The sequence below is a fragment of the Fundulus heteroclitus genome, chromosome 22, assembly GCF_011125445.2.
Source record: "Fundulus heteroclitus isolate FHET01 chromosome 22, MU-UCD_Fhet_4.1, whole genome shotgun sequence".
Classification (NCBI taxonomy): domain Eukaryota; kingdom Metazoa; phylum Chordata; class Actinopteri; order Cyprinodontiformes; family Fundulidae; genus Fundulus; species Fundulus heteroclitus.
Genome location: NC_046382.1, coordinates 8,173,056 through 8,200,337, shown reverse-complemented (window position 1 = coordinate 8,200,337; position 27,282 = coordinate 8,173,056). Strand labels below are relative to the sequence as shown.

The 27,282-nt window shown below is 42.1% G+C and overlaps 2 protein-coding genes across 3 annotated transcripts in view; both read left to right on the top strand.

Annotated features, from left to right (window-relative positions):
- The window catches only part of LOC118557197 (tripartite motif-containing protein 16-like), a 61,434-nt gene extending 46,078 nt beyond the window's left edge, over window positions 1-15,356 (top strand). The window contains exons 2-3 of one of the 2 annotated variants that reach the window (XR_004927693.1): window positions 9,522-9,744; window positions 15,308-15,356. The gene's annotated coding sequence lies outside the window, so the exon portion shown is untranslated. Of the gene's footprint in view, window positions 1-9,521; window positions 9,797-15,307 lie in introns of those variants that run through there. The other variant, XM_036126746.1, reaches the window with a different exon arrangement.
- A 5,222-nt stretch (window positions 15,357-20,578) lies between these two features.
- Window positions 20,579-22,619, top strand: LOC110366694 (E3 ubiquitin/ISG15 ligase TRIM25-like). The gene has a single exon (XM_021309346.2). It carries the CDS (start codon window positions 20,587-20,589, stop codon window positions 22,240-22,242), a length of 1,656 nt encoding a protein of 551 aa, XP_021165021.2. The 5' UTR covers window positions 20,579-20,586; the 3' UTR covers window positions 22,243-22,619.
- The last annotated feature ends 4,663 nt before the right edge of the window (window positions 22,620-27,282 follow it).

Below are 27,282 nucleotides of genomic sequence, written 5' to 3'. Positions count from 1 at the left end.
GGTGCACTCTAACAGACACCTACAGGTGCTGGGTTCCAGGTACTCAGTGTTCACTTCTATACAGAATGCACATAATTAATTTCTTTATTTCTTTATTTCATTTTATTTTTCTCTCAGCTATCACATTATACATGTCAGATTAAATAATACATATAATTCATCAATGGTATCAAGGTGTAACTTTATTGTACCTGTTATACTATATCTGTTGGTTGTGCTGTTGTTTTTGCATCTGTCTTTGCAGGTGATGAAGCAGACTGAAAACATTTTATCATTCTCTGTCTTTTATCTCCTCTTTCTTTCACCTCTTCTCTTTCTTTTTTTCTCTTCTTTTTCTTCCTTCACTCTCCTACTTTCCCATTGTAGTGTCCATATAATTTGAAATAACCCCCGCATGAATCACAATAAAACTATTTACATGCATGAATCAAGCAGAGCACTATGGCAAAAAAATAATGGTTTATAGAGTTATTTGTTGCAACCGCGATCTCCATACAGCTGCATGTTCATCATTTTATTTTAAAATAAAACAAAACGAAAAACTAAATAAAACTGCTGCCTCTCCAGAGTGGCGTCCGCGCTTCACGCTGCCCTGTTACCGGCTTGATACAGGTGGGCGGTAGTTGAAAGTCCCTCTAGGCAGGGATTCTGACCCGAAAGCTGCTCTGGTGATGTTCTCTTTAACCCTCTCTGTGGCTGGCACACACGGCTCTGCATCTGGTCGGGCTTCCTGATCCTTGGCCCCAACCTCATTCTTTTGATGACTTTAGGACACACTCAGTCGATGTCTGGGGCTGGTGCACCTCCCTCACATTCCTTGGGATCTTCCAATATCCTGGTTTGTGGATATCGACCACCAGGTCGATGTCGCGCCTCAAAAAACTCCTTCCAGTCATAGAGACTGTATCCTGTAGTGGAATTAACTGAACACTCCGATTTAACATCCCAGCAATAAACAAAACATTAAAGCATAACCCCATGTTAATTTAATCTGTGCACAGATTTTAGCCAATTATTTTTCCAGGTTCTAATTAATCCTTTCTACATTCCCCTGTGACTGAAAATGAAGCATCATACCAAACCTATATTCAAGTCCTAAACTGTACTCCACAGTTCCTGATTCTTAAAGTGGGTTCCATTGTCCATCCTCATCCTGTCAGGAAACCTATGCCTAGAAATGTAACAGTTAATGAGACATTATATCACAGTTTCTCTGTCATCTCCATTCACATGCCTCTGGTCGTCCTGTAAAAGCATCCACACACACAAACAAATACATAAACATTTCTGAAGGGGATCGCCTTGTCTGTGGAATCAAGAATTATTTAATTCGGGTTTGCAATCAAACTACATTTTTTCTGTAACAATGTCAGAATCTTCTTTGGATTAAAGTAACCATGCATCGCACCACTTTACACAAAACATTTCACCATGTCGGATCTAACTGTATGTCACCACTCCATTAAATTCTGTACCCTCTACTTAACCCTAGATGTCCTACTCGTGTGCTTCAGAAAAAGGTTCCTGTTTTAATCCTGGAGGTAACACAGTCTTCCATCTGGTCATTTCCAGCACCCTTCCTACTCTAACACTCCTCTGAAGCTGCTCTGCTCCACCTTTACTCTTCCTGTAATCAATTCCTCTCTCAGTTCCCCTTCAACAGATACAATCCTCGTGTCAAAAATCCTGCACTCACCCTTTAACATCATTTGACATCCACTGTTTTTTCAACACATACTGAATCCATATACACATTCACTTATCTTTCTATCAAATTGTTACAAATCCTGATCCAGTTAGTTCCAACACGATGTATGCGTCTTTTAATCCTTAACTGTCCTGTCTGAAATAACAACCATCTTTCTAAACTACTACCTCACCTAGGGGCCTTCAATAGAACTAGTTTTCAATTCTGGTCTCACTTTTTCCATCCTAGACACCACCTTCTCACACTAATAGAATCAGACTTATATGCACTTTGTTGCCCACTGTTTTTCTATTTTATCTGAAATTTACTGATATGTACATTAACACCCTCTCTCCCCCTTTTTTCCTGAAACAAAACTTCACTTACTGCTACTTTTGTTACAGAAACATCAACAGAAAACAGTAAAAAGTTGTAAGGGAGAGTCGATTCAACTGCAAATGCTAATCTTTGTTGAAGTAGGAAAAACACTTCTGTATCCTGAATCCAAATCAAAACCTTATTAAATTTTACCATACCTAATATCTTCACGAGGTCCCTCAAAGGTTGCGAGAGATCAATATAATCAGAATGTGGTGATGACTGCAGCTCGTTAGACTCTGTCATACGCAGCAGTCCGGCTTTGCGAGGATGCTCTACTTGTGACCAGAGTAAATACTGGGTGTTCCTGTGGAAATAACACAGCCCAGGAAAGACACGTTTTCTGGTAACCACAATTTATTTATACTGACCTTAAAATCATGTTGATCAAGATGTCTCAAAACTAACTCCGCAGCCTAAAGGCAGATTTCAGCAATAAGAGAAGCCAACAGCAGATCATTAACATACTGAATCAGGGTGGTGCTTCTGGGCAGAGGACATGTCTGTAAAACATCTTTTATAATCTGATTAAAAATTATTGATAATATAGCAAATCCTGGTGGCCATCTGGTATATCATAGCTGGCAACTTTTATATAAAAAATATCTAAACATTCTTCAGCTAAGAGGAGAAGGCATAACAGATTTCTCAAATCAATACATGTGTACCACTGATGTGACGGCTCCAAACTGGAAATGGCTACTTCTGGATTAAACATAGAAATTGTAGATATTTTGTTTAAAATTCTGTCTTTTTTCGAGGTCGGCCATGTTTTTTCTCTCCTCTCCAGCTTTCACCCGCCCCCTATCCCTCTCCTGCTTCTGCTGCTATGTCTTGTCTTTCTGAGCACTTTCTTCATATAACCCGAACTCTTAAAAACATGGATCTGGTAAGCTGGTCTCTCAATACTATTTTTTCAATGGGTAGGCAACGAAAGGGGGACCCATCCGGACATGATTTGACTCATTTTGTGGGATATACCCTATATTCTTGGATGGAAAACGGTGTGTCTTTCGACTTTGTCATTCCTGGACGTTTGAACGTTTGCATGTTTGGATTCAGGATACTTGTTGGATCTGGTGGATTTTTGATGTATCAGCAAATACAGCGGATGTCGGTAGCCATTTGGCCTTGATCAGTCTACCGGCTGCATATGACGCGCTCACTAAGGCAGTGAATGGACAGTTCTGGAAGGTGGGGGAGCAGAGCCGAAAAGCTGGATGTGCTGGTACGCAGACTGGCTTCGGTAGTTGAACTCAAGGGGAGATGGGATAAAATCTGGAAGTGAAACGCGGAAAAGCCTAACTATTTGGAATATTGGATTTCGCCATTTGGAGCCAGCAAAAGACTTAAATCTGACAGGAAAGTCAGTGCAGCTTGTCTCACAACAAATAACATATTTGGACTCTGCCTTCCCTATCTCTATTCCTGGTTTGTTATGGCATAGAGTGCTCAGAACTCTCCCCTGCTCCCTCCTCCCCCGCTGACATCTGCGGATGCTTTCTGAACTGTTGTCCAGCTGATAACATCAAGGACAATGGCCTCTGGAGAGTGTTCACGGAATTATAAACACTTTCACCAAAACAGACACATATAACTGATGCTCATATAAACTGATGAACTTACACGCGACTAGTCTCAAATGTTTATGTGTCTCGTCTTATTTGTGCTTCTTGTGCAAGCGGTTTTCGATATCTCAAAGTGTATCTTGTAATAGGATAAAGTATGAGTTATGTTTTTTCCCTCCCACCTTCCTTTTGTTGTGGCCTCTATTTTTCCACAGAGTAATGGCAACGCCTTGTGGGCACCGTGTAAGGCGGTTCCTTGGCAGCAAGGCCTCAGTAAATCATCTCCCCCTGAAATGTTTGTGATGTTTTGTGATGGCGGTTGTACTGAAACAGCAATTTCCCTCTGGGATTATTAAAGTATTTCTGATTCTGATTAAAAGACATTTTTTTTATCTCTAAGCTCATGTGTGCATTCCAAGCTGGGACACAGAGTCGTAAAACTGCCACTGCAAGGAAACCGCGCTGATATTAACCCCCCTGCTCTAGATTTATGGCTGCACTAGTTAACCCAGAGAGACTATTCAACAGTGACCTTAAATGTAACTGGAGCACATGAAAGTAATCCCACCCCAGTGGATTTTCTGCTCATAGTTGTGATAGCAAAGTACACCTTCTGCTGCTTAATGAGGATCAGTACGTTCCTGGCCATAACACAAATCAAAACTCATGTTTAAAAAGAAACTTATCAGTTACATCACAGACAATTTAATGGATGTTAGTGTCTTTTCAAAACAGCAAAACTGTACTCTGGTAGGTGCACAACCAGTTGCCTGAAGGAAACGTTTAACCATCCCCCTGATTAATTTGCCTGGTGCTCAAAACATGGAGAGAAAGAAATACATCAGAAAACATTTCATCCACATCACATACCATTATAGTTGTTCAGCAGTAGCAACCTCTACACACTCAGGTGCCACATACATATTCCTAGTAGTGACTGTCTATGTTTTACTTTAAAGATTCTTGTTACCAGTCTGTGTGGTTCCTGTCATAGATTAGATTGACCTGTGGCAAATCATGTGAAGGGAGGAAGGAACTTTAGACTTTGCATTCAAGGCTTCCATGGCTGGAACACTGAGAGAACACCAGGTGCAGGGGACTCTGTTCACAGTCCCCAACAGATGTCAGCAACCCTTCCCCCATGTGTTGCAAAGGCAGACGCTGTTATTTCTCTGAGAAGCACCTCAGTGACAAAGTCTTAGTCTACAACTCAGAAACTGATGGAATATGTGGCTTCGGTATGTGCTGAAAGTTCATGCAGTAATTTCTCCTGACAGCACGGGATCTGCAATGATGATGATGTTCAGTCATCCTCTTCCGGGGTGTATCAATATTGTTCATAGAGTGCTATCCCCGTGCCGGGGGTACTGACCTTGTGGAGGTGAGGTCACGTTAGGATTTGGTGGCACCATGCCAGGCTGACCTGCCGGTGGGATAAAATTAACTACACAGTCCCGTGCCCAATGTCCAGGGTAACCACAGTTGTAGCAGATGTCGGTGGGTGTTCTCAAAGTTCTGCCACATCTGCCTCGTCCTTTCATATATTCAATCTTTTGCTTTCTCTTACTCACTTTCCATTTTGCTTCCAGTAACTGTAATTTTAGTAATTGAACTTGTAATTCCTCTACCTCTCGCTTTTTCTTCCTCTCCGCCTTTTGAGCCACATGCAAATAGTGTACCAAATGTTTTTCCCAGTGAGCATATTCACAACCATTCATATCAGGATTTAAGTTCATCAGCTGAGATACTTAAGAGGGTACACCTTTTAACACTACTTCTCCAAATAATTCACCCAGATCGGACTGATTTGTTTTAGGATCCACACCTGTGTGTTTGATCCATTCTTCTGCGGCCTGATTTATGTATTTCTTCAGTTGCTGTTGTGGGTCCCAGTCAAACTTAGGAACCTCTTCTGAAGTAGACAAGGGACACTGCTCTGTAACTGCATCATCCAAGGAAGAAATTACTAAAGACAAAAAAGTTTCATCAGGCATGTGCAACATTTGAGCATCATTTTCAATAACAGCTGCAGCAGAAGTGGACACACAACATCCTAAAATGGCTCTAAAATCACCCAGGGTCAGTTTTGTGCATTTGGTCAAATGATCTAATTCAGCCAGCCACAACCTACCACCAGCAGCAATGCTGGAAAGTTTAATCACCAGGAGTTGCACATCACCAAATAAATATGGAACAAATTCCTTTGCTCCTAAATTATTTTGTAACAAGGGCATCTGCATTTTGGTGGGACTTTGAGAATGTGCTTGCATACAATGAAAAATACAATGAAAATTTTGGGATCAGTCCTTTAATTTTCCCCTAATACTTTTTGTTCCTACTAATGTCTGCCACTCTGCAATATTAGTGTCATTAACATTTGTCATAGATTCCTCAACATCAGCTGCTTCATTTGAGGATAACTCCAAAACTGACTCATAACTAGATGCAGTGTTAACAAAATCAAATCAGCAGCATTGTCTTTTTGCCAAACACGATTAAGCTCCATTTTACCTTTTAACTGTTAACTTTAAGTTCTGCTGACTGGTGATTCCTTGACCTACAATCAGCAGAAGCTGTTAGTGGGCTATTCTTGCTTTCTTCTGATCAGCCAGATTAAAATCCAGTGTATTATATCTAAACTAGGAATGTCAAACAATGAAAATTTTTAAACACAATTCAATTGCAAATTATATTTTATTTCTGAAAGTGTAGAAGTTTAGTTAGGCATTTTAACATGCAATTTTGCAATAAATGACACTAGTTAAAATTATGCTTGTACAAAAGGTATCTTCCTTTTTTCTTTTTCAGTTGTCTCAAACAAATGTTTAATTCTCTCCCAAATTTCCAACAACTTTTCCCAACTTCTAACCTCTTTCTGACTTTTAGCCTACAGGTTATAATAAAAATTTGCCAAAAAAACTCACTTGCGAGGGCAGACACCGCGGCTCCAAACTATGTTTAACTCTCAAGGTTCTCATGCAGTACGGCTAATTTATTACTCAAAGGGGTCAAGCAAAATGGCCTCAAAAAGCCATAAACTAGCTCTCAAAACATCCTGCAAGCTGCGTGCCCCTCCTTGTCCCGAAAGGGTAGACCCAGCCCAGAGGTCAGGAGCACCTTAATACTTTTTCACACAAATGCCTGATTAATATAACAACTAAGATATTTTCCCCAACACAGGTCAGAACTTTTCGTGGATAACCAACCCTACCCCACATTTTCATACAACATTCATGTTTGTACATGCCAAGTTGGGTGTTAAACATTGCCCCGCAGGTTTTTTATGCATAAACACGCTTCTTACATGAGACCCCAAAGCAGGATTTCAGACACGCTTCCTGCAAAGTTTAAAAACACCTAATCTAAAAGGGAAAGTCATGAGGATATGTCTTTGGCCCACTGTTTTTTTTCCAGGGATGGGGACATAGTAGAAAGTCTGTCTCTCTGCATTTACTGTGCTTCTCCAGTTCAAGATCACCTGGAAATTAAAACAGCTGATCAGACTGTGTTGTGGCATTCATGAACCCTTCAAAGTCTAAAGAGAGGAAGCCTTACCCCAGACTCTGTCCAGTCTTTGTATTTGCCACATTGCAGCGTCTGGGGAGAGTCAGACAGTGAAATTAGAGGAAAACATCTAAAATGTCAGAAAATAGATGCTCAAATATCTAACCTTAGATCCTCTGCATATTTGTGTAATAAGACATTTTAAGAGCTTACTTTTTGTTTTGTAGAACAGATTTGTTTCCAGATTTAACTCCAAGTTAATGGAGTAATGAATTTGGAAGAGAACCCGATATTCAGCCAGACACAGGGAAAATGTTAAGCAGGTTTATTTGATGGGAGAACAACTGGAGGGTGAGGATGGACAAACATAAACAGTCTTAGGGAGAGTCCAGAGGGGAGACAGTAGTGATGTTACGTGATGTGCCGAGGCTTCGAGGCGTGTGTTGAGTAATGGAGGGGGCGTTTCCGTAATGCGCATATCGAAGCTTGCTTCATTTAGGGGAGGAGCCGAAAACAATGATGTCCGAAGCATCGCTGCCCGGCTGTACCACGTGAGTGCTTCGGGAAGTGGCTCAGATTTTGGCGCGGGGTTTGACAGCTTTAGAAACCCAACAGCAGTGTTTCCCGCAGCACTATGTTGGCGAGGCAGCCGCCTCGCCAAACTCAATCTACCGCCTCGCCAACATTCCAAAAAAAAAACAAAAAAAAAAACTCGATATGCTTGTATGTTTATTTGACGTTAACGCGCGTTTTTTTGTTGTAGCTTTCTCGCGTGCATATAGTGAACGGCAGAGAACAAAGGAGAGCAGAGTGAGCTAATTGGCCAGAACAGGTGGAGGTCATCAGGGGAAGGGAAGTGGCTGAAGGAGGAAACAAGCTGACAGAAAATAAATGGAAGTGGACAGAAACTAAACTAATCCAGAACATAAATAACCACAAAGACCAGACCTAAGCTAGAAACCCAAACTAAGACTAAAACTAAGACAAAGAACTCAAAATATTACAAAGTTAATCTGAGGTGCCACCCTATTTGAGTGGAAAGGGGGATGCTCATAAAGCTAAAATTGCTAATTTCCATTTAAAGAAAAGTGAGGAACATAAGCTTAAAAAGCTAGTAATTCCTTAAAAGAAAGAAAATCCTTGCGCAAAATGCTACTAATTCCTAAAGAAAGGTCAAGCAGGTGCTTCAGAGCTAGTAATTCCTTAGGGTTTAGCATCGTAACACTGAAAGAATAATGTTGTCATAAGCTGCATGTTGAACTGTCAACTTGCGCACCTGTTTCTACAGGCACAAATATTTGCAAAACGTGTATTTAAACATAAATGCATAGTTAGGCATGCATGGACTGGATCCTGTGTTGTTTAGAAAGTTTTCTCATAACTTGTGTTTGTTGTTTTGTGTTTGTTGTTTCAGTAGCGAAGCAGGATTAGGCCAGTACAACATAATTAACAATATGGTTAGCCGTGACCCGGATTTGACATTAAGTGGAGGAACTTTTTAAATTTGGGCATGAAGGAGTAGTCACTTACAGCAAAACAGGGTCAAACCGAAAAAAGTAAGGAGATTTTGATTCTCCTATTGGCTAAAGATTAGATGTAGGCTAAATCAAGTGTTGCTGTAAGTGAGAAGCTTTCTTCTCAAAATATCAGAGGTTAAACAGAGCAATTAATATGAGAGGATTGAATGGAATTTATGTTGAAACAGAGAAAAGATTGAATGGGATTTATGTGTATGTCTACGTCAAAAAACGTAAAATAAAATAGAAACATACAGTCGAGAAACTTAAATGGTGAGACTGTAAGAAAATATAAATTAAAGACAATAATAAATACAAAATGCAAAGAATAAAAAGAGTTCCGGAATTTGGTCATTCCAACTCCAGATTGACAAACTGGTGATTTTGGGACTTCCAAAAGAATGCGTAGGGATAGGTATGGGCAAGATACGTAACATCTTTAAAAGTTGAGGCTAAGAACAGCAAGACCCTAAAATGGTGAACTGTTATAAAAGAATAGAGATGAAAAAAGGGGCCACAGATAAACAATTTGGGTTGTTTCTTAGCTTCCAAAAACCAGGTTTTTCGGAAGCACGACAGTTAGACGGGTAGATATTAAAAGAAAACGTTCCGTCGAATTGATTTATTTAAATCCTGATCTGCTCGCTGGGACAATATTTGATACACCATTTGCCTATGGCTCAAAAGGAGAGGAGAAAGACAACGATTGTGTTTGTTAATTACTAAAAGATACTACACTTAGAGTTATTGGAAACTAAGCAGAGAGGGAGTAACAGTAAGCAGCAGATTGCACCAAGCAATGTCTCTAATTTAATTCAAGGAGGGGGAGCTGCCTCCTCAGCTTTTCTATTCTTCATTTTATTCCAGATTTGTTGTTCCTGCACATGGACCCGGATGGCATTGTGACAATTAGCACAGACATGGGGGAAGGAGCAGAGGACCGAAAGGACGAGGTGGACATGTCATAACTTTTCGAACACCTACAGACATCTGTTACAGCTGCTTACGCAGGGCCCTGGTCATGAGACTGTTTCACATCACCAGCAAGTCGGCCTGGCATGAAGTCCCAATATGACCTCACCTCCAGAAGGTCAGTACCCCAGCAAGGGGATAACGCTCCCATGAACAATATTACGCACCCTGGAAAAGTGGCCACTGCCCATGAACAGTGCTGATCCCAAGCTGTCAGGGGTAATGACTGCATGAACTTTCTGCACATATTGGAGCCACTTGATTCATCAGATTCTGAGTTGTGAAAAGGGGACTTTGTCACTGAGGTGCGTCGCAGAGACATTACAGCAGTCTGCCACTGCAACACTGGGGGAAGACATGTAAAGTTCCACACATGGAAGCCTTGAATGTGAAGTCTGAATTCTGATCTCCTTTTTGCCTGATCTGTTGAATGTCAATCTGAGTTCATGTCGGGACCCATACAGACTGGTAACAAACATCTTTAAGGTAAAACACAGATAGTTATTTCTAGCCATATACTACTGAACAAATTTAATAGAATGTGTTCTGGATGGCCTGTGTTCAATTCAATTCAATTAAATTTTATTTATATAGCGCCAAATCATGAAACATGTCATCTCAAGGCACTTTACAAAATCAAGTTCAATCATGTTATACAGATTGGGTCAGATTATACAGATTGGTCAAAAATGTCCTATATAAGGAAACCAGTTGATTGCATCAAAGTTCCGACAAGCAGCAGTCACTCCTGGGGAACCGTAGAGCCACAGGAAGAGTCATCTGCATTGTACATGGCTTTGCTGCAATCCCTCATACTGAGCAAGCATGAAGCGACAGTGGGAAGAAAAACTCCCCATTAACGGGAAGGAAAACCTCCGGCAGAACCGGGCTCAGTATGAACGGTCATCCACCTCGACCGACTGGGGTTACAGAAGACAGAGCAGAGACACAACAAGAGAGACAAAAAAGCACAGAAGCACACATTGATCTAGTAATCTGTTCTACATTAGATGGTAGTAGCGGGTGAGCCGTCTTCTCTGGATAATGTCACAGTTAACAGAACACCAGACCAGGTGTACCTACTATGAAGAAAAAGAGAGAGAGCAAAAAGTTAAAAGCTGAAATGACGACAGTCATTTCAATGTAATACAATGCAAAACTGAAGAACAGTAGAAATCAGTAGAGTGAGAAAATTAGACCCTGATGTCCTCCAGCAGCCTAGGCCTATCACAGCACAACTATAGAGATAGCTCAGGGTATGAGCCACTCTAACTTCTCCTATTTTTTTTCTTTCTCCATGTGACGAAGCCGTCTCGTCACTGAAAGCCACCTTGCGGACTTTGCGTGCACACACACACATGCCCGTAGAGCTATTCTTGTGAGGACTGTTGCACTCGCGGTAAAGCCCTAGTTAAGTTTCCTCAATAAGACACACATAAGCGCTGCCTGGTTACCTGCTGGGGTATTGAGGGTGCACACTTAATATTTCAGTGGTGTATACTGTGGGTGTTTGTGTGTGTATGTGTGTATGTGTGCGTGTGTGTGTGCGTGTGTGTGTGTCTGTGTGTGTACTTGCGTGTGTGCGCACGCTGTGGTGCCTTACCATTTTCCCAGTGTTGGCGTCATTGCTGTGTTCAAACCCGAGGCAACGCCCAGTCATCAGTTAAAACGCCAGGTCTGTCAATGGGTGGAAGTGACGTCACCAACATGTGACTTGCGAAATGTTTGCCAGATGTTTTTTTTATTTTATGTTTAAAAGTTGGTTGTATATGAATGATTCTATTAATCTATGAAAAGGATTGAAAGTGTAAAATGTATGTGGTTTATCTGTATTAATTTGTATGATGTAGAAATAATATTGGAGTAAAACTGATTTATATGGGGAAATTAGGGTTAATTAAGCCTGAGAGGAGGAGCCTAAGCTATTTAATGAGGGCTGTGGGAAGAACGGCGGCCATTTTGTATTTCTTTTTCCTTGTTACATGGCTGGTAACTGGAGGGAGGCTGAGTTCCAGAGGACTTTGTACATATGTATATAGTTTTTTGGCACCCTGTTTTTTTTGAGGAGCACAATAAAGCACCCTCACCGCTAACACGACTGAGCCTGGATTCTTGAGGAACAAAGAACCCCGTCACAGGTGGTGTCAGGAGAGGGATGGCCAGTCGTGGAAAGAAAGTTGTTCGGGGCCCAGGGCGGCCTGGATTGCGGTCTCAAGCAAAGACTTTCCCAGTGCAGGTGGCAGCAGCAACAGGACCGGAGGAAACTGAATGGGATACGGAGATGTCATCTGAAGAGGAAGAGGTGAAGGTGCAGATGGAGTCTGCCCCTGGGCCATCAGGGGTGTCGGCTGACCTGGTCACAATGATGAAGGCCTTTCTAGATGGCCAGCAGAGGAGAGAACAGGGCTTACTGCAGGAGCTACAGAACCTGAGAGTGTCACTGCAACCTGCAGCTCCTCGGCAGCATCCATCTCAAGTTTCACCTCCTGCACCTGGGGCTTCAACTCCACACACAGGTACAGCTAGTAGCCCAAGACTGGTGCTGCCAACTCCTGCACCCCGTCAACATAGGGTGGGTACTGACTCTGGCCTAAATCAACCAATACCTGAGCCTATGTACCACACTCAGCCAAAAATCCCTCCATACCAGATGGGAGAGGACATTGAGAACTATTTGTTACGCTTTGAGAGAATAGCTAAGACCTGGAAGTGGCCAGAGGCAGAGTGGGCTTGTAGGCTGGTTCCACTTCTTTCAGGGAAGGCCCTCGATGCCTACACGGCCATGGATGAAGACAAAGCCCATTCTTATAGAGACTTGAAAGTGGCTTTATTAGCTAAATTTGATATCTCACCTGAGACTTATCGACAAAAGTTTCGCTATGCATCTGTGCCACCTGGGGAAACACCCACTGAAACTTACCACCGTCTCAAAGGGCTCTATCGTCGTTGGATCCAGCCAGAGCAGAGGACCAAGGAGCAGATCGGGGAGGCTATCATCCTGGAACAACTTCTTCGTGTCCTGTCGCCAGACGTGAGAACATGGGTGAAGGAGCATGAGCCAGCAGATGGACTGAGAGCAGCAAAACTGGCCCTTCAGTACCTCAATGCTCGGAGAGGAGGACCTTCTTCACGACCTAACATGTCTACACGACCCTCTACAGTGGTTCGCCCCAACGCAGACGTACGCCCTCCAACATTTCCATCCTCGCAGGTTTGGACAGAAAGAGGTGCCACTGTGCGGAACATTCCAGGTCCTAGCATCACTGTGACTGAGCAACCGGCAGCCGGTAAGACACTGATTTGTTATTATTGTCAGCAGCCAGGACACAAGGCTTCAGTGTGTCCACTGAAAAAAACAAAGGTCACAGGAGCTTGTTATGTACCAAGGAATGAGGCAGAGCCAAGTGAAAATGAAGAGATGAGGAAGAAAGCCTTCAAGACTGTGACTGTGAATGGTCAGTTGTTAACTGCTCTGATAGACAGTGGTAGCTTCACTTCACTGATTAGCAGGAACTTGGTCTCTGTGGGATCAATGGATTATCGGGATACAACAGACATTGTGTGTGTGCATGGGGATCAGCACACTTACCCAAAGACTGAAATAACAGTGTACATTGATGAACAGCCCTACCTTTTAACTGTTGGGGTGGTGGACAATCTGCCTGTAGACCTTCTTTTGGGGAGGGACTTACCTGTGCTGATTTATCTGCTTCAGGGGGGCGGATCTGTGGGTGATGGGGGGACTGTTGATAATGCTAATACTGTTAACAAGGATGTTGTTGATGTGGGGGATAATATCAAGGATGACAACTGTGTCTCAGGCCCTGTAATCACCAGAGCCCAGGCAAAAGCTGGTGTGCTGTCTCTCCCTGACTTTGATGATAGTGTGTTTGACGGCAGCACCAAGGGTCCAAATAAATCTAGGCAGCAACGTCGCTTTGAAAAACAACTAGGTATAAGTAAAAACAGTGTACAAGGTTTAAACGCAGACAGAATGTGGGAGATACCAGATAACATTGCTGAGTTACAAAAACAAGATGACACGTTGAAGCCTTTGTATGACAAAGTGATTCAGGTTGGGGATACTGATTATGTGGGAAAGGATTATTTTTTTATTGAAAATGGTATACTTTATACAAAAAATGATAGCCACAAACGCCTTGTGATACCAGTTAGCTGCAGGTCTCCAGTAATGCACCTAGCACATACTGTCCCATGGGCTGGACACCTGGGTCAGCATAAGACATACATGCGGGTCAGTTCACGTTTCTTTTGGCCAGGGATGTACACAGATATTCAATCGTATTGTAGGAGATGCCCCACCTGTCAGAAAACATGTCCTCCTCGCAGGTCAGATCGTGCTCTCCTCCAGCCACTACCAGTTATTTCCACACCTTTCCGGAGAGTTGCAATGGACATTGTGGGACCTTTGATAAAGAGCAGCCAGGGACATCAATATATTTTGGTTGTCTGTGATTATGCCACCCGATATCCAGAAGCTTTTCCACTGCGTGCCATCACCACTTCTACAATTGTCCATGCTTTGGTTGAACTGTTTTCCAGAGTGGGAATACCAGATGAAATCCTAACGGACCAAGGTACCAATTTCACCTCTCGTCTAATGCAGCAGTTCCACACTCAGCTTGGCATCACCGCTCTGAAAACAACACCCTACCATCCGCAGACCGATGGACTAGTAGAGAGATTCAATCAGACTCTGAAGCGGATGCTGCAAAAGTTTGTGTCTGATACAGGTAAAGATTGGCATCGCTGGTTACCGTTTCTTCTGTTTGCATATCGTGAAGTTCCACAAGCATCTACTGGATTCTCGCCATTTGAACTGCTCTATGGCTGGGATGTTCAGGGACCCTTGGATCTACTCCGCAAACGCTGGGAGACCCCTAACAGTCCCACAGAAGAGAGGGGTGTGGTGCAGTTCATCCTGGAAATGAGAGTTGTTACATGGCTGGTAACTGGAGGGAGGCTGAGTTCCAGAGGACTTTGTACATATGTATATAGTTTTTTTGGCACCCTGTTTTTTTTGAGGAGCACAATAAAGCACCCTCACCGCTAACACGACTGAGCCTGGATTCTTGAGGAACAAAGAACCCCGTCACACTCCATCTGTTGAGCTCCCAGGCAAATGGATCAGGAGATGGTTAAACATTTCTTAAGGCAGCCGATTGAGCGTATCCCAGCGCACAGGTTTGCGGTTTTGAAAATATACTCATGTCTATTCACTTTTCTGTTTTGTACATAATTAAACAGCAGAATGTGTACTTTACCATTGCAATGATAAGCAGAATATCCACTGGGGTGGGTATGTGATTCATTCACATTTAGGTTTCTGTGAGTTGTCTCTCTGGTTAACAACTGCATGTCATTAATTTACAAAATGGGGGTTGCTATCAGTTTCAACTTCTTGGGATGACAGGTTTATTACACACGAGGCCTCTCTCTGGTATGCACAGATGTGCCCTGAGTTAGACATTCTGTTTTTAAACAACATAGGTTTGACAAATTTGTTAGGTTATTTCTTATTAGCTGAGAAGTATTGAGATTTTTTTTATTTTACATATAACAGTTGCCAGCTATGATATACCAGATATTCACCAGGATTTGTTATATTACCAGGTATTTTAATCAGGTTATCAACCATGTTTTATATGTCTTTTGCCCAGCAACACCATCCTGCTTCAGTTTGATTTGAATTCAGGATATAAGGCAGTGTTTTTCCTACTTCAAGAAAGATAAGTATTTACAGTTAAGATTTTGTAACAAAATTTTTTTTGTTCCAAGGAGGGAAAGTAGGATAAAATAAAAAAAATAGACAAAATAGAAAAACTGGATAATATAGTATAGAAAAACAGAGGGTAACTCAATGCATATTTAAGCTACTTCTATTAAAGGGCTTGCTTAAGTAGTAGTTTAAAATCGTCGGTGTGTCAGGCAGGATAGCTAAGGATCGAAAGCTGCATATATTATATGTTGGAGTTAACTGGATCAGGATTTGTAACAACTTGATAGAAAGATAGGTGAACAAAATAGGGGTTCCCTATGTGTTGGAAAACAGTGCATTTTTTTCTTCTGTTTTAACCCTTTCTTATTGTTTTGGGACATAAGAAAACAACATGTTTACGATGATGTATAGAAATTTTGGCTTTTAATTTGTGTGTATGTTTATATATATTAATTAGGGTCAGTCGTCTGCCAGGCCTGTCTCAATCCTGCCAGAGAATAATTAATTCTTTAGAGTTAAGGTCTGTTCTCTGCCAAACAGACCCTAACTTTCATGGGAGGGATCAGAGATCCCTCCCATGAAAGTTATCAGATTTGAGGAAAGAAATCAGACTGGGTTGTAAGCAAAGAAAAATTTTGACTTTTAGAGGCACCAAGGAATTGCCCTCCCCCCCCCCCCCCCCCCCCCCCCCCCCCCCCCCCCCAGCAGGGTAAAGTTGCCATGAAGCCAGGCTATACCAGACTTATCTTCCTCTTTGTCTGTGGACTCTAGAGGAGAGAGTCCACGCTGGGGAGACAAGCTTTCATGCAGGCCACATAGGGCTCAAAGACTCACAAGCATCAGCAGGGTCGGCCAGGCTGAGTAAAGTCTGTTTTCTGTGAAAATACCATCATAATCAAATCAGTGGTAGTCTCTCTAATCTGTGCAGGAGAAAACTGAGACACTATCAGGCAGGAGTGCAAAGATCCTATGCTGAGACCCCCCCTTCACAGGCCAGAGACCCGCATGAAGGACCCGGAGCTGCCTCCTAACAGCCACGTTTTGGCCAACCGCATAGCTGCCTATGCTGGTCAAACAAACACCCCTCACCCTGCTTGCTTCAACTGCTTTCAACTAGATGCCCAAAGTGAACCGAACTGATACAGAGGCACAGACAGGTTTGGCAGAGTGGAACAGGGAAAGTTAAATGGTTTACTTAATGGATTTTCACAATGTTTTTAAAGCTGGACTGAGCTAACAGGCATAGCTCCCACTAGCATAATGCTATTAGAATCAGAATCAGAAATACATTAACAATCCCAGACGGAAATCACTGTTTCAGTACAACCGCCATCACATACATCACAAACATTTCATGGGGGGGGGGAGATTTACTGAGGCCATGCTGCCAAGGACACTACTGTGCCCACAGGGCACTGCCATTGAATCTGTGAAAAGATAGAATGCCAAATAGGGGAGAAGAGGGGAAAAAAGCCAAAATAAAGCACACCCTATCCTCTCACGGTACAGTGTGAGATATATGACAAAAAAAAACTCATGTACAAGAAACACAAATAAGACGAGACACATATAGCAGAAGGTAAACATTTGAGACTAGTCGTGTGTAAGTTCATGTGTTTTTGTGAGCATCAGTTATGTGTGTCTGTTTGGGTGAAGTGTTTGTATTTCCGTGAACACTCTCCAGAGGCCATTGTCCTTGATGTTATCAGCCGGCCAACAGTTCAGAAAGCATCCACAGATGTCAGCGGGGGAGGAGGGAGCAGGGGAGAGTTCTGAGCTCGTTCCTCATAACAAAACCAGGAGTGATTAGATAGAGAAGGCATAGTCCAAATACATTATTTGTTATGAGAAGAGCTGCACTGACTTTCCCGTCAGCTTTAAGTCTTTGCTGGATCCCAATGGTGAATCCAATATTCCAAATTGTTGGGCTTTTCTGCGTTTCACTTTCAGATTTTATCCCATCTCCCCTTGAGTTCAACCACCGAAGCCAGTCTGTGTACCAGCACATCCAGCTTTTCCTCCACCTTCCAGATCTGTCCGTTCACCGCCTTAGTGATCGCATCATGCAGCCGGTAGACTGATCAAGATCAAATGGCTACCGACATCTGCTGTATTTGCTGATACATCAAAAATCCACCAAGTAGAAATCCAAGTATCGTAAATCCAAACATGTAACGTTTCAAAGTCCAGGAATGACAAAGTCGAAAGATACACCGTTTTCCATCAAGGAATGTAGGGTGTATCCCACGAAATGAGTCAATCGGGACACATGACGGGTCCCCCTTTACGCTGCCTACCTGTCGAAAACATTCGATCAATAGCATTGAGAGACCAGCTTACCAGATCCATATTTTTCAGAGTTCGGTTGATATGAAGAAAGTGCTCAGAAAGACAAGACTTAGCAGCAGAAGCAGGAGAGGGGGAGGGGGGTGGCTGAAATTTGGAGAGTAGAAAAACACGACTGTCCTCGAAGATAGACAGAACGGAAGCTTATGGATACGCAACCACGGTTCGTTTTAAAACAGAGGATTCGTTTTTGCGTCGCTTCACCATCATTCGATAGTGCTATGTGCATTATTACCGCATTAATATGGAACATTAATGTTGATTTAATGGTGTTTTGTATAACTTTAGGATTAACCTATTTAGTGACCGATCACTACAGGAACTCCTAGCTTCCTAGAGGAATAATTGCATTAATAAAATCAAGTGTCCTAAAGTTACAGATTTTACTGAGTAATTAATTCTTTAAAATGTTATTTTTATCAAATAATGTTTTGTTTAACTCAGGTTTGCATTGTGAATGGGTTGAAACAAATACTAAATGTTCTAAATTAATTAAGCTAAATTAACCTCATTCCACTTTCTTTAACATCTACCTTGGTTCGTTGACTTAGATCTGCAATGAACCAGGATTCACTGAATCATTGTGATGATGATTAACCCTTTTATTTGTCTTTTGTGTGTACATAGTTTTGATCTTAGTAGTTTTATTTAGGTTTCACTAGCCTAGTAGAGAGGATTTGTTGATTGGAATTATGGTGTTAATTTAGATAAATAGCATTCTATAGTGATGTTCTCTGGATGTTCATTTTATTTCTGTTCATAAATTCTTGAACTTGAAGAGAAGTTGTCACTCATTTATTCTATATGTGTGTAATGTTCTGTTGTGGTTCTGGTTATTTTTTCAGTTTAGGATTATTTCTGTACCTTGTTTTGGATTTATGCTTAGCCTGTTTTTGTTATCTGGCCTTTGTTGTTAGTTTTTATTTCAGCCCGTGTCCGTGTAGTCTTATTCCGTACCTTAGGTTTTTGTTTATCTATCTTATGCTCCCTTTATCACATCCACCTGTTTTTGTTAATTAGCCCCGCCCTGCTCTCCTGTTCCGTTGTCTATTTAAGCCCGCCTTCGTTTTCGCTTAGTTGCCGGAATATCTCCTCTTGTCCCTGTCCGCTACCTCCTGGTAAGAGCCTCGCAGCCTCTGTTTAAATTCTCTGTCTGTTGCCCTGCATGATCTGTCCTGTTTTTGAGTTTGTCCCAGCCTTTGCCTTTTTGTCAACCTGGAGGATCCATCATCTCTGTCAATAAAGACCTTTTTTAGCATCAGCTCCGTGTTTGGCTAAACTTTGGATTCACCATAAGCAATTCATTACAATGTGTGCAGAGTTTGATGTTAAGAGAACGCCAGTACTCGAATAATCCCTTTCAACTATTGTCCTAGTATCATCTGTTTGGGCTGATATTCACCAGACAACACCTAACAGTGTGTAATAGCACAACATTTTGTTCAGTAGAGTTATGCTCTGAGGGAACAATAACTGGGTCCCCTGCTTTAAATACTTAGCAGAACCAAATCTGTGTTGATTTGGCCAAATGTTCTGGATCTTCATCCAGTCTGAACTCAGTTTTCTGACAGAGGACTGTTACATTGTTTTAATTTAAAATGTCCTTGTAGGTTAAAGAGTTCACGGTGCCATGCATTCTAGAGAAGTCCCCCAGGGTTTTTGGCAGACAAACAGGCCCATGGCACCATAGATCCTCCACCGTACTTAGCAGTGCCGATGAGGGGCTTTTCACCAATTTCACCTGTTTCATCTGACAAGTAGACTATTGCTCTTTTTCGTGTTGACTTTTGTGATGGTAAGATTAAAATTCTTTTTCATCTGCCTGTCGCTTCATGCTTGCTCAGTATGAGGGATTGCTGCAAAGCCACGGACAATGCAGATGATTCTCCCTGTAGCTCTACGCTTCTCCAGGAGTGAATGCTGCTTGTCAAGACTTTGATGCAATCAACTGGTTCCCTTATATAGGAAATTGTTTTGACCAATCTGTATAATCTAACCCAATCTGTATAATCTGATTGATTTTGATTTTGTAAAGTGCCTTGAGATGACATGTTTCATGAATTGGCACTATATAAATAAAATTGAATTGAATTGAATTGCCTCTCAAATACTCGGCTGATATTTAATGGTTGCTATGGAAACTCGGTGACATCCCATATCTCCTCACTGAGTGTGACAGCAGAATAAATATTGCTCTATGGAGGGCCAAAAGTTGCATATAGACCCAAATGAATATGTAATATAATAAATGTTCATATACACAATAATTTAACTAAAACTGGAAATTACTGGATGGTAATGTAATGATTCTACAGATTAATGTTTTAGTGATATATTAAACTTTTAAAACAAATGGTCAGATAATCAGGAAATACATCTTAAAATGACTCTTTGTGATGCTACAAGGGTAATAAAATGTAAGTTAAAAGGTTTTCAACCTGCTGACAGGTCGTTGTTCAAAGTCTGAAATTATAAGGAGTGTCTCGTGTGATGCTGAAGCAGATAAGATCTTTTCCTTTCTCCTTCGGTTTTCAAAAACACGCTCTCTTTACACAAAAGTCTGAAAATATATTTTGAAAAACCTCAAATAAAGCAAAACATTTCATAAAAATTCTCAAAATATAATATAGTAGGAGGTCAAAGGTTAGATTTACAGCTCTGCTCCTTATTCTGCAGGCTGTAAAAACTTTATAACTCATTCTTCTTCCTGCTCTCCAACACACCTTGAAGCTGGGTGGAACTAACATCTGCTGAAGATGAAAGCTGATTGGCTGCAGCCTCTCTGCTCTGACACGTCATCAGTAGATCAGAGCTCAAACCTCTTTCTGTTTATAGGAAGTGAAAATCACACAGTAACTGCGACTGAGAGGAAAAATGGAGCAGAACCGGCTGGACCGAGAAACCATCTCCTGTTCAATCTGTCTGGATCTACTGAAGGATCCGGTGACTATTCCCTGTGGACACAGCTACTGTATGAAGTGTATTAAAGCACACTGGGATGGAGAGGATCAGAGAAGAATCCACAGCTGCCCTGATTGCAGGGAGACCTTCATACCGAGGCCTGCTCTGAAGAAAAACACCATGTTAGCAGTTTTGGTGGAGCAGCTGAAGAAGACTGGACTCCAAGCTGCTCCTAATGATCGCTGCTATGCTGGACCTGAAGATGTGGCCTGTGATGTCTGCACTGGAAGAAAACTGAAAGCCATCAAGTCCTGTTTAGTCTGTTTGGCCTCTTACTGTGAGAAACACCTTCAGCCACATTATGATTCAGCTGCATTTCAGAAACACAAGCTGGTGGAGCCCTCCAAGAACCTCCAGGAGAACATCTGCTTTTGTCATGATGAGGTGATGAAGATGTTCTGCCGTACTGACCAGAAGTGCATCTGTTATCTCTGTTTAATGGTTGACCATAAAGGTCATGACACAGTCCCAGCTGCAGCAGAAAGGACGGCGAGGCAGAGAGAGCTCCAGGTGAGACGAGAAAACATCCAGCAGAGAATCCAGGACAGAGAGAAAGATGTGAAGCTGCTTAAGAAGGACATGGAGGCCATCAACCGCTCTGCTGATAAAACAGTGGAGGACAGTGAGAAGGTCTTCACTGAGCTGATCTGTCTCATCCAGAAAAGAAGATCTGAGGTGAAGCAGCAGATCAGATCCCAGCAGGAAACTGAAGGGAGTCGAGTCAAAGAGCTTCAGGAGAAGCTGGAGCAGGAGATCACTGAGCTGAAGAGGAAAGACGCTGAGCTGAAGCAGCTCTCAGACACAGAGGATCACAACCAGTTTCTCCACAACTACCCCTCACTGTCAGCACTCAGTGAGTCTACACACTCATCCAGCATCAAGATCCGTCCTCTGAGCTACTTTGAGGATGTGACAGCAGCTGTGTCAGAGCTCAGAGATCAACTACAGGACATCCTGAGAGACACATGGACAAACATCTCAGTGAGACTCACTGAGGTAAATGTTTCACTGTCAGAACCAGAACCAAAGAGCAGAGCTGGATTCCTGAAATATTCATGTGAAATCACACTGGATCCAAACACAGCACACAGTTATCTGTTACTATCAGGGGCAAACAGGAAGGTGACATTGATGAATCAACCTCAGTCTTATTCTTTTCACCCAGACAGATTCACTGATTGGTACCAGATTCTGAGTAGAGAGAGTCTGACTGGACGTTGTTACTGGGAGGTGGAGTGGAGAGAGTTTGTTCGTGTAGCAGTCGCATACAAGAATATTAGCAGAGCAGGAGGAGGGGCACAATGTGGATTTGGATATAATGACAAATCTTGGGCATTAGATTGTTACCAAAAAGGTTATAATTTTTGGCACAACGACATGTGGACATCTGTCTCAGGTCCAGTTTCCTCCAGAGTAGCAGTGTACCTGGATCACAGAGCAGGTATTCTGTCCTTCTACAGCGTCTCTGAAACCATGACTCTCCTCCACAGAGTCCAGACTACCTTCACTCAGCCGTTACATGCTGGAGTTGAGGTTCTAGGTTCTGCTGAGTTCTGTAAACCCAAATAGAATACATTGAAGTTCTGTAAGTTCACGTCTGATTTTTAATCTCCAGCAGATTATTTCTAAATTGTTGTTGTTTTACATCTAAACTGCACAGAAATCAATAGTCAGAGATTGTCAGAACTTGTTTTTTCTTCATATCTGATGTTCTGGTTCTGTTGAATTTGTTCATTTCTCAACATATTTGTCTAAAACAGCTAATCAGCATCAGAATATTTGCTTTTTTCCCCTCCTTGTTGCTTCTATCAGCAAAGACTGGGAACTCAGTAATAAAATAGTAAATGTTAATAGTTAAAAAAGTGAAACCAGTTCTCGATTGTGGTTCGGATACAGGTATCAGATTATATATAGATTTTTTTTTAATTTATTTCTTAATGTGGAATTTCGTCAACACTGATTGAATGTTTTTAATTTAAAGTCTGTATCTGTCTGTGTTTTTCAGTTAAAAGTGATTTTACTGCAATAAAGAGTGAATTTATTTTAAGGGATTTTCATATATTTTCTGTCAGTTCTTATTGTAACACCAGGTGTGGAGCTCTGAAGGCATCTACCTGCATGCGTCTCCTTCTGCTTCTGTTGCTGAACTTCCATTTCCTCGTCCTCCTCGTAGCTCCGCTTCTGTCTGTTCGCCACGTTTGACATGGAAGGTACCGCTCTCCCCTGGTTACCCGTCGTCTGCATACCCGTACTGTAGGATTAAGGAAAGGTCCAGGGGCCTTACGTACAAAAAAGTGCTTAACTATCATACTAAAAGTTGGTGACAGGGAGAAATTCTGAAAACTGTGGCATAGAAAAGCCGTTAGTAGACCGAGAGTTACCCTTTCCTCGCCCCAAATTTTCTATGCTGATCAGTATAAATACCCAGAAGTCAGCAGCCATGTGTCCCAAGCACCATGGCAATGACACTGTCAGACAGTCAGAGAGTCCTCGAGGGATATTTGTAGTGAATGTCAGCAAATCAGCAGCTTCTTGAATGACATCAGCAACTCATTAAAGAAACTGGCTGAAAATATAAAGTTTGTCTGATCGTACCCGTTTTTTTCTACAATATTAGATTCAAGCAAGGATTTAACTGCTTCATGAGTTTATTACAGCTTAATACTGATCAAGTCAAAGCTCTGATAACATCTGGCTCCTCGCTACAAATGAGAGCTATGGTTTAGGGGAATTATGCCTCTGATCAACAGATACGACTCAGGGATCTTAACTACCCAACCTGTCAGTCGACTCCCTATGAAAGTTAGAGGCACGGTTCCTTTTGGTTTCCTTCTGCAGTGCTGGGGCCATTTAAAAATAATATCCCTGGGATATCTGAACCAGCTAATAAGCCACTGATTATCATGTGCCAGCAGGTCAGCAAGATGTCTGATCACAAGCTCCCTCTGCATTCTTCCACCAACGATGTCCTCCAGCAAAACCAACGATGCCGTCGTTCCACAATTACGCACAACTTTGCGCAGCTATTTAAGGACATTTATGATTGTCTCCAAGTTAGGAGTCAAAATTTCTGACTTGTTAGAAATGAAAAATTACTTTTTGTGAATCACCAACCCTACCCCACATTTTCACACACCAATAATGTTTGCACATGCCAAGTTGGGTGTTAAACATTGCCCCGCAGGTTTTTTATGCAAAAACACTTTTCTTATATAAGACGCCACAGCAGGATTTCAGACACGCTTCCTGCAAAGTTTAAAAACACCTAATCTAAAAGGAAAAGTCAGATTTCTCTGATCTATGCATGAGGATATGCCTTTGGCCCACTGGTTTTCTCCAGGGATGGGGACATAGTAGAGAGTCTGTCTCTGTGCAGATAGTGTGCTTCCCCAGTTTAAGTCCACCTGATAATTAAAACAGCTGATCAGGCTGTGTTGTGGCATTCATGAACCCTTCAAAGTCTAAGGAGAGGAAGCCTTACCCCAGACTCTGTCACGTCTTTATATTTGCCACATTGCAGCGTCGGGGGGAGAGTCAGACAGTGAAATTAGAGGAAAACATCTAAAATTTCAGAAAATGCTCAATTTCTGCAGGAGAGGAAACAAGGAAGAACACACTTTGGCCTTTGTGGACGGATCAACAGTCCCGTAGACTCCCTTGTAATTTTTATCACAGCTGATTTTAAAGATAATTTATCTTCTCAATTCAAACGTATCCAAATATTTTATGTACTAAAAGTATTACAATCACAAATTTGTGATTGTGAGCTCCACATCTCCATCTTTAGAGCCTTCTGACAGAAAAAGGGCCTTTAGCAGGTCTAACCTGAGCGTTTCTCTCCTAAAACTATGAGACCACGTTATTTTGAAAGAGAAACGTGGACTTAAGGCTGTTCTGTTTGTGTGTGTCTAACCCAGGTGGCATGCTCTCACCTAAATTAATTTACTTCTCTTGTAGGATAGTGTATGCAGCTTGTAAGAGGATGTTTCCAGCTGGTCTCTGTATGTTGAGCTGGTCAGCTTCAGGTGACTTGGATGTTCCTACTGCAAAGTTTTCACCTGCACCTTCTCGCCAAAGGCAGAGACTAATTTAGGACCTATTATTGCTGAGACTACTTTGATGAAAACCTTACAACAGTAAACAGGTAAAAACAAATTAAAAACCAAGACACAGAGCTATTTTGTGTTTAATACACAAATGTATGTATGTTAATCATTCTGTCCAGCTCTGCTCACCCGCTCCAACTTCAGATGCTCCGAGGGGACCTCTTCTAAGCCACTCCTTACATTCTTCACTGAGGAGATCTAAAGAGCAACAAGGTGGATTGATTCACTGAAGTGTTGGATCTGTTTTAATGTGGTGAATTATTTTCTTTAAATACAATCAGCTTACTTGGACAGTTTGACCTTCAACGGTCAGTAGGCTGAAGCCATGTTTAACCTCTGGGGTTGGGTGGGTGGAGAAGTTCTGCAGCTTCCTTGAAGGCTTATACTGTTTATACTGTCTATGGTCCCGCTGCTCCCGATGGTCAGTCCGAAGCACAAACAATTCAACTCAGTAATACCACCAAGGAACAAATAAAAAGGAGCTCCTGATCTAAAAGTCACAGGTTTGCAAAAGTCACACCTCTAAACAAATATGTTTTTAACCTTGATGTAAGGATTGATTTAAATACTTTTACAGTTTTCTGGAAGTCTGAGCAAAGGAACTAAATGCTGCTTCTCCATGTTTGGTTCTGGTTCTGGGTGTGCAGAGTAGGCTGGAGGCAAAAGACCTTAGTGTTATGGAGAGTTGATAAAATAATAACAAGTCTGTGATTTCTTCAGATAATAAGCCATTCAAGGATTTTTAGACTAGTATTTTAAAGCATATTCTCTGAGATACAGGGTGCCAGTGTAAGGACTTTAGAAGTGGGTGATGTTCTCTACTTTCTTAGTCTTAGTGAGGACATGGGCAGCAGCGTTCTAGATCAGCTGCAGCGTTCTGATCATCTTTTTGGCAGACCTCTAAAAACACAGGTAGTGTGACACATATTGTGTCACTTCCTGTTGTTACGGTGTGAATTGTGGTCTGTTGCTCCGGACTCTCTCGCTTTTATCTTTTATCTCTTTGCTGTAACATCTATCTGTTTCTAACATATAAGCACTTTTAAAACATTCTCTGAGGCTGCACTTCACGTTTGAGAACTCGTCGTGTTTTCACACGGTTTGCTAGAGATCACTAGCCTAGCTTTAGCCTAGCCTAGTTTTGTCTCACAGTGGCTTTCTCGGCTATCCACCCATCGGCTTCTCCGTCTATGTCTAAGTCTCCCCCTATCTCCTGCTCTCTATGTCAGATGTTTAGTTATTCCTCTGCCTCCTTTAGTGATAATGGTACATGTAATAAATGTAGTGTTTTTGTAGCTTTGGAGGCAAGGGTGTCAAAATTGGAGACCCGGCTCCGTGCAGTAGAAAAAACAGCTGGTAGCTGCCCCTTAGCTAGCGCGGAGCCACATAGATTAACTTCATGTAGCGGTCCTCCAGCAGCAGCATCCGAGCAGCCGGGTAAGCAGGCCGGCTGGGTGACGGTTCGTAGGAAGCATAGCTCTAGATTTCAGCCCCCAGGTCACCACCAACCCGTCTGCGTTTCTAATAAATTTTCCCCACTCAGCGACACACGCGCTGAGAAGCGACCCTAATTATTGGCAGCTCTGTAGTCAGAAACATGGCACTAGAGACACCAGGGACCATAGTCAAATACGTACCAGGGGCCAGAACGGGCAACATCAAATCATACCTGAAACTGCTGGCTAAGGATAAGCGTAAATACAGTAAGATTGTTATCCACGCTGGCGGTAATGACACCCGGTCACGCCGATCGGAGGTCACTAAAGTTGGTGTTGCTTCGGTGTGTAAGTTTGCTAAAACTATGTCGGACTCTGTAATTTTCTCTGGTCCCCTGCCTGATCTGACCAGTGATGACATGTTTAGCCGCATATCATCATTCAACCGCTGGTTGTCTAGGTGGCTTCCTGAAAACGACGTGGGTTACATCGATAACTGGCGAACTTTCTGGGCAAAACCTGGTCTGACCCGGAGAGACAGCATACATCCCACTTTGGATGGTGCAGCTCTTCTTTCTAGGAATTTGGCCGGATTTATTAGTTCTCCTAAATGCTGACAACCCAGGGTCCAGACCAGGAAGCATAGCCGTAGTTTAACACACCTCTCTGCAGCTTCTGTACTGTTACCCACCCATTACCCTATTGAGACAGTGTCTTTCCCACGGCCAAAACTAAATAGATATATAATGGATCTAAAAGGAGCAAATCACAAAAATCAAATAAAAATCAATACGACTCACCTTGAACCAAAAAATAAAACAATTAAATGTAGTCTATTAAATATAAGGTCTCTCCCTCCAAAGACTTTGTTAGTTAAAGAATAGATTTCTGATAATCAGATTGATTTATTTTGTCTCACAGAAACCTGGCTACAAGATTTCCACATTCCCAGATCTACAGGAAAAGGAAGAGGAGTAGCAACCATCTTTCAGTCTTATTTATTAATTAGTCCCAGGCCAATTAATAACTACAATTCTTTTGAACATTTAACCCTCAGTTTCCCTTAT

Excerpts from the sequence above, each read along its gene's own strand:
- LOC110366694 (XM_021309346.2), top strand. The coding sequence starts at position 20,587 with ATGGAGCAGAACCGGCTGGACCGAGAAACCATCTCCTGTTCAATCTGT.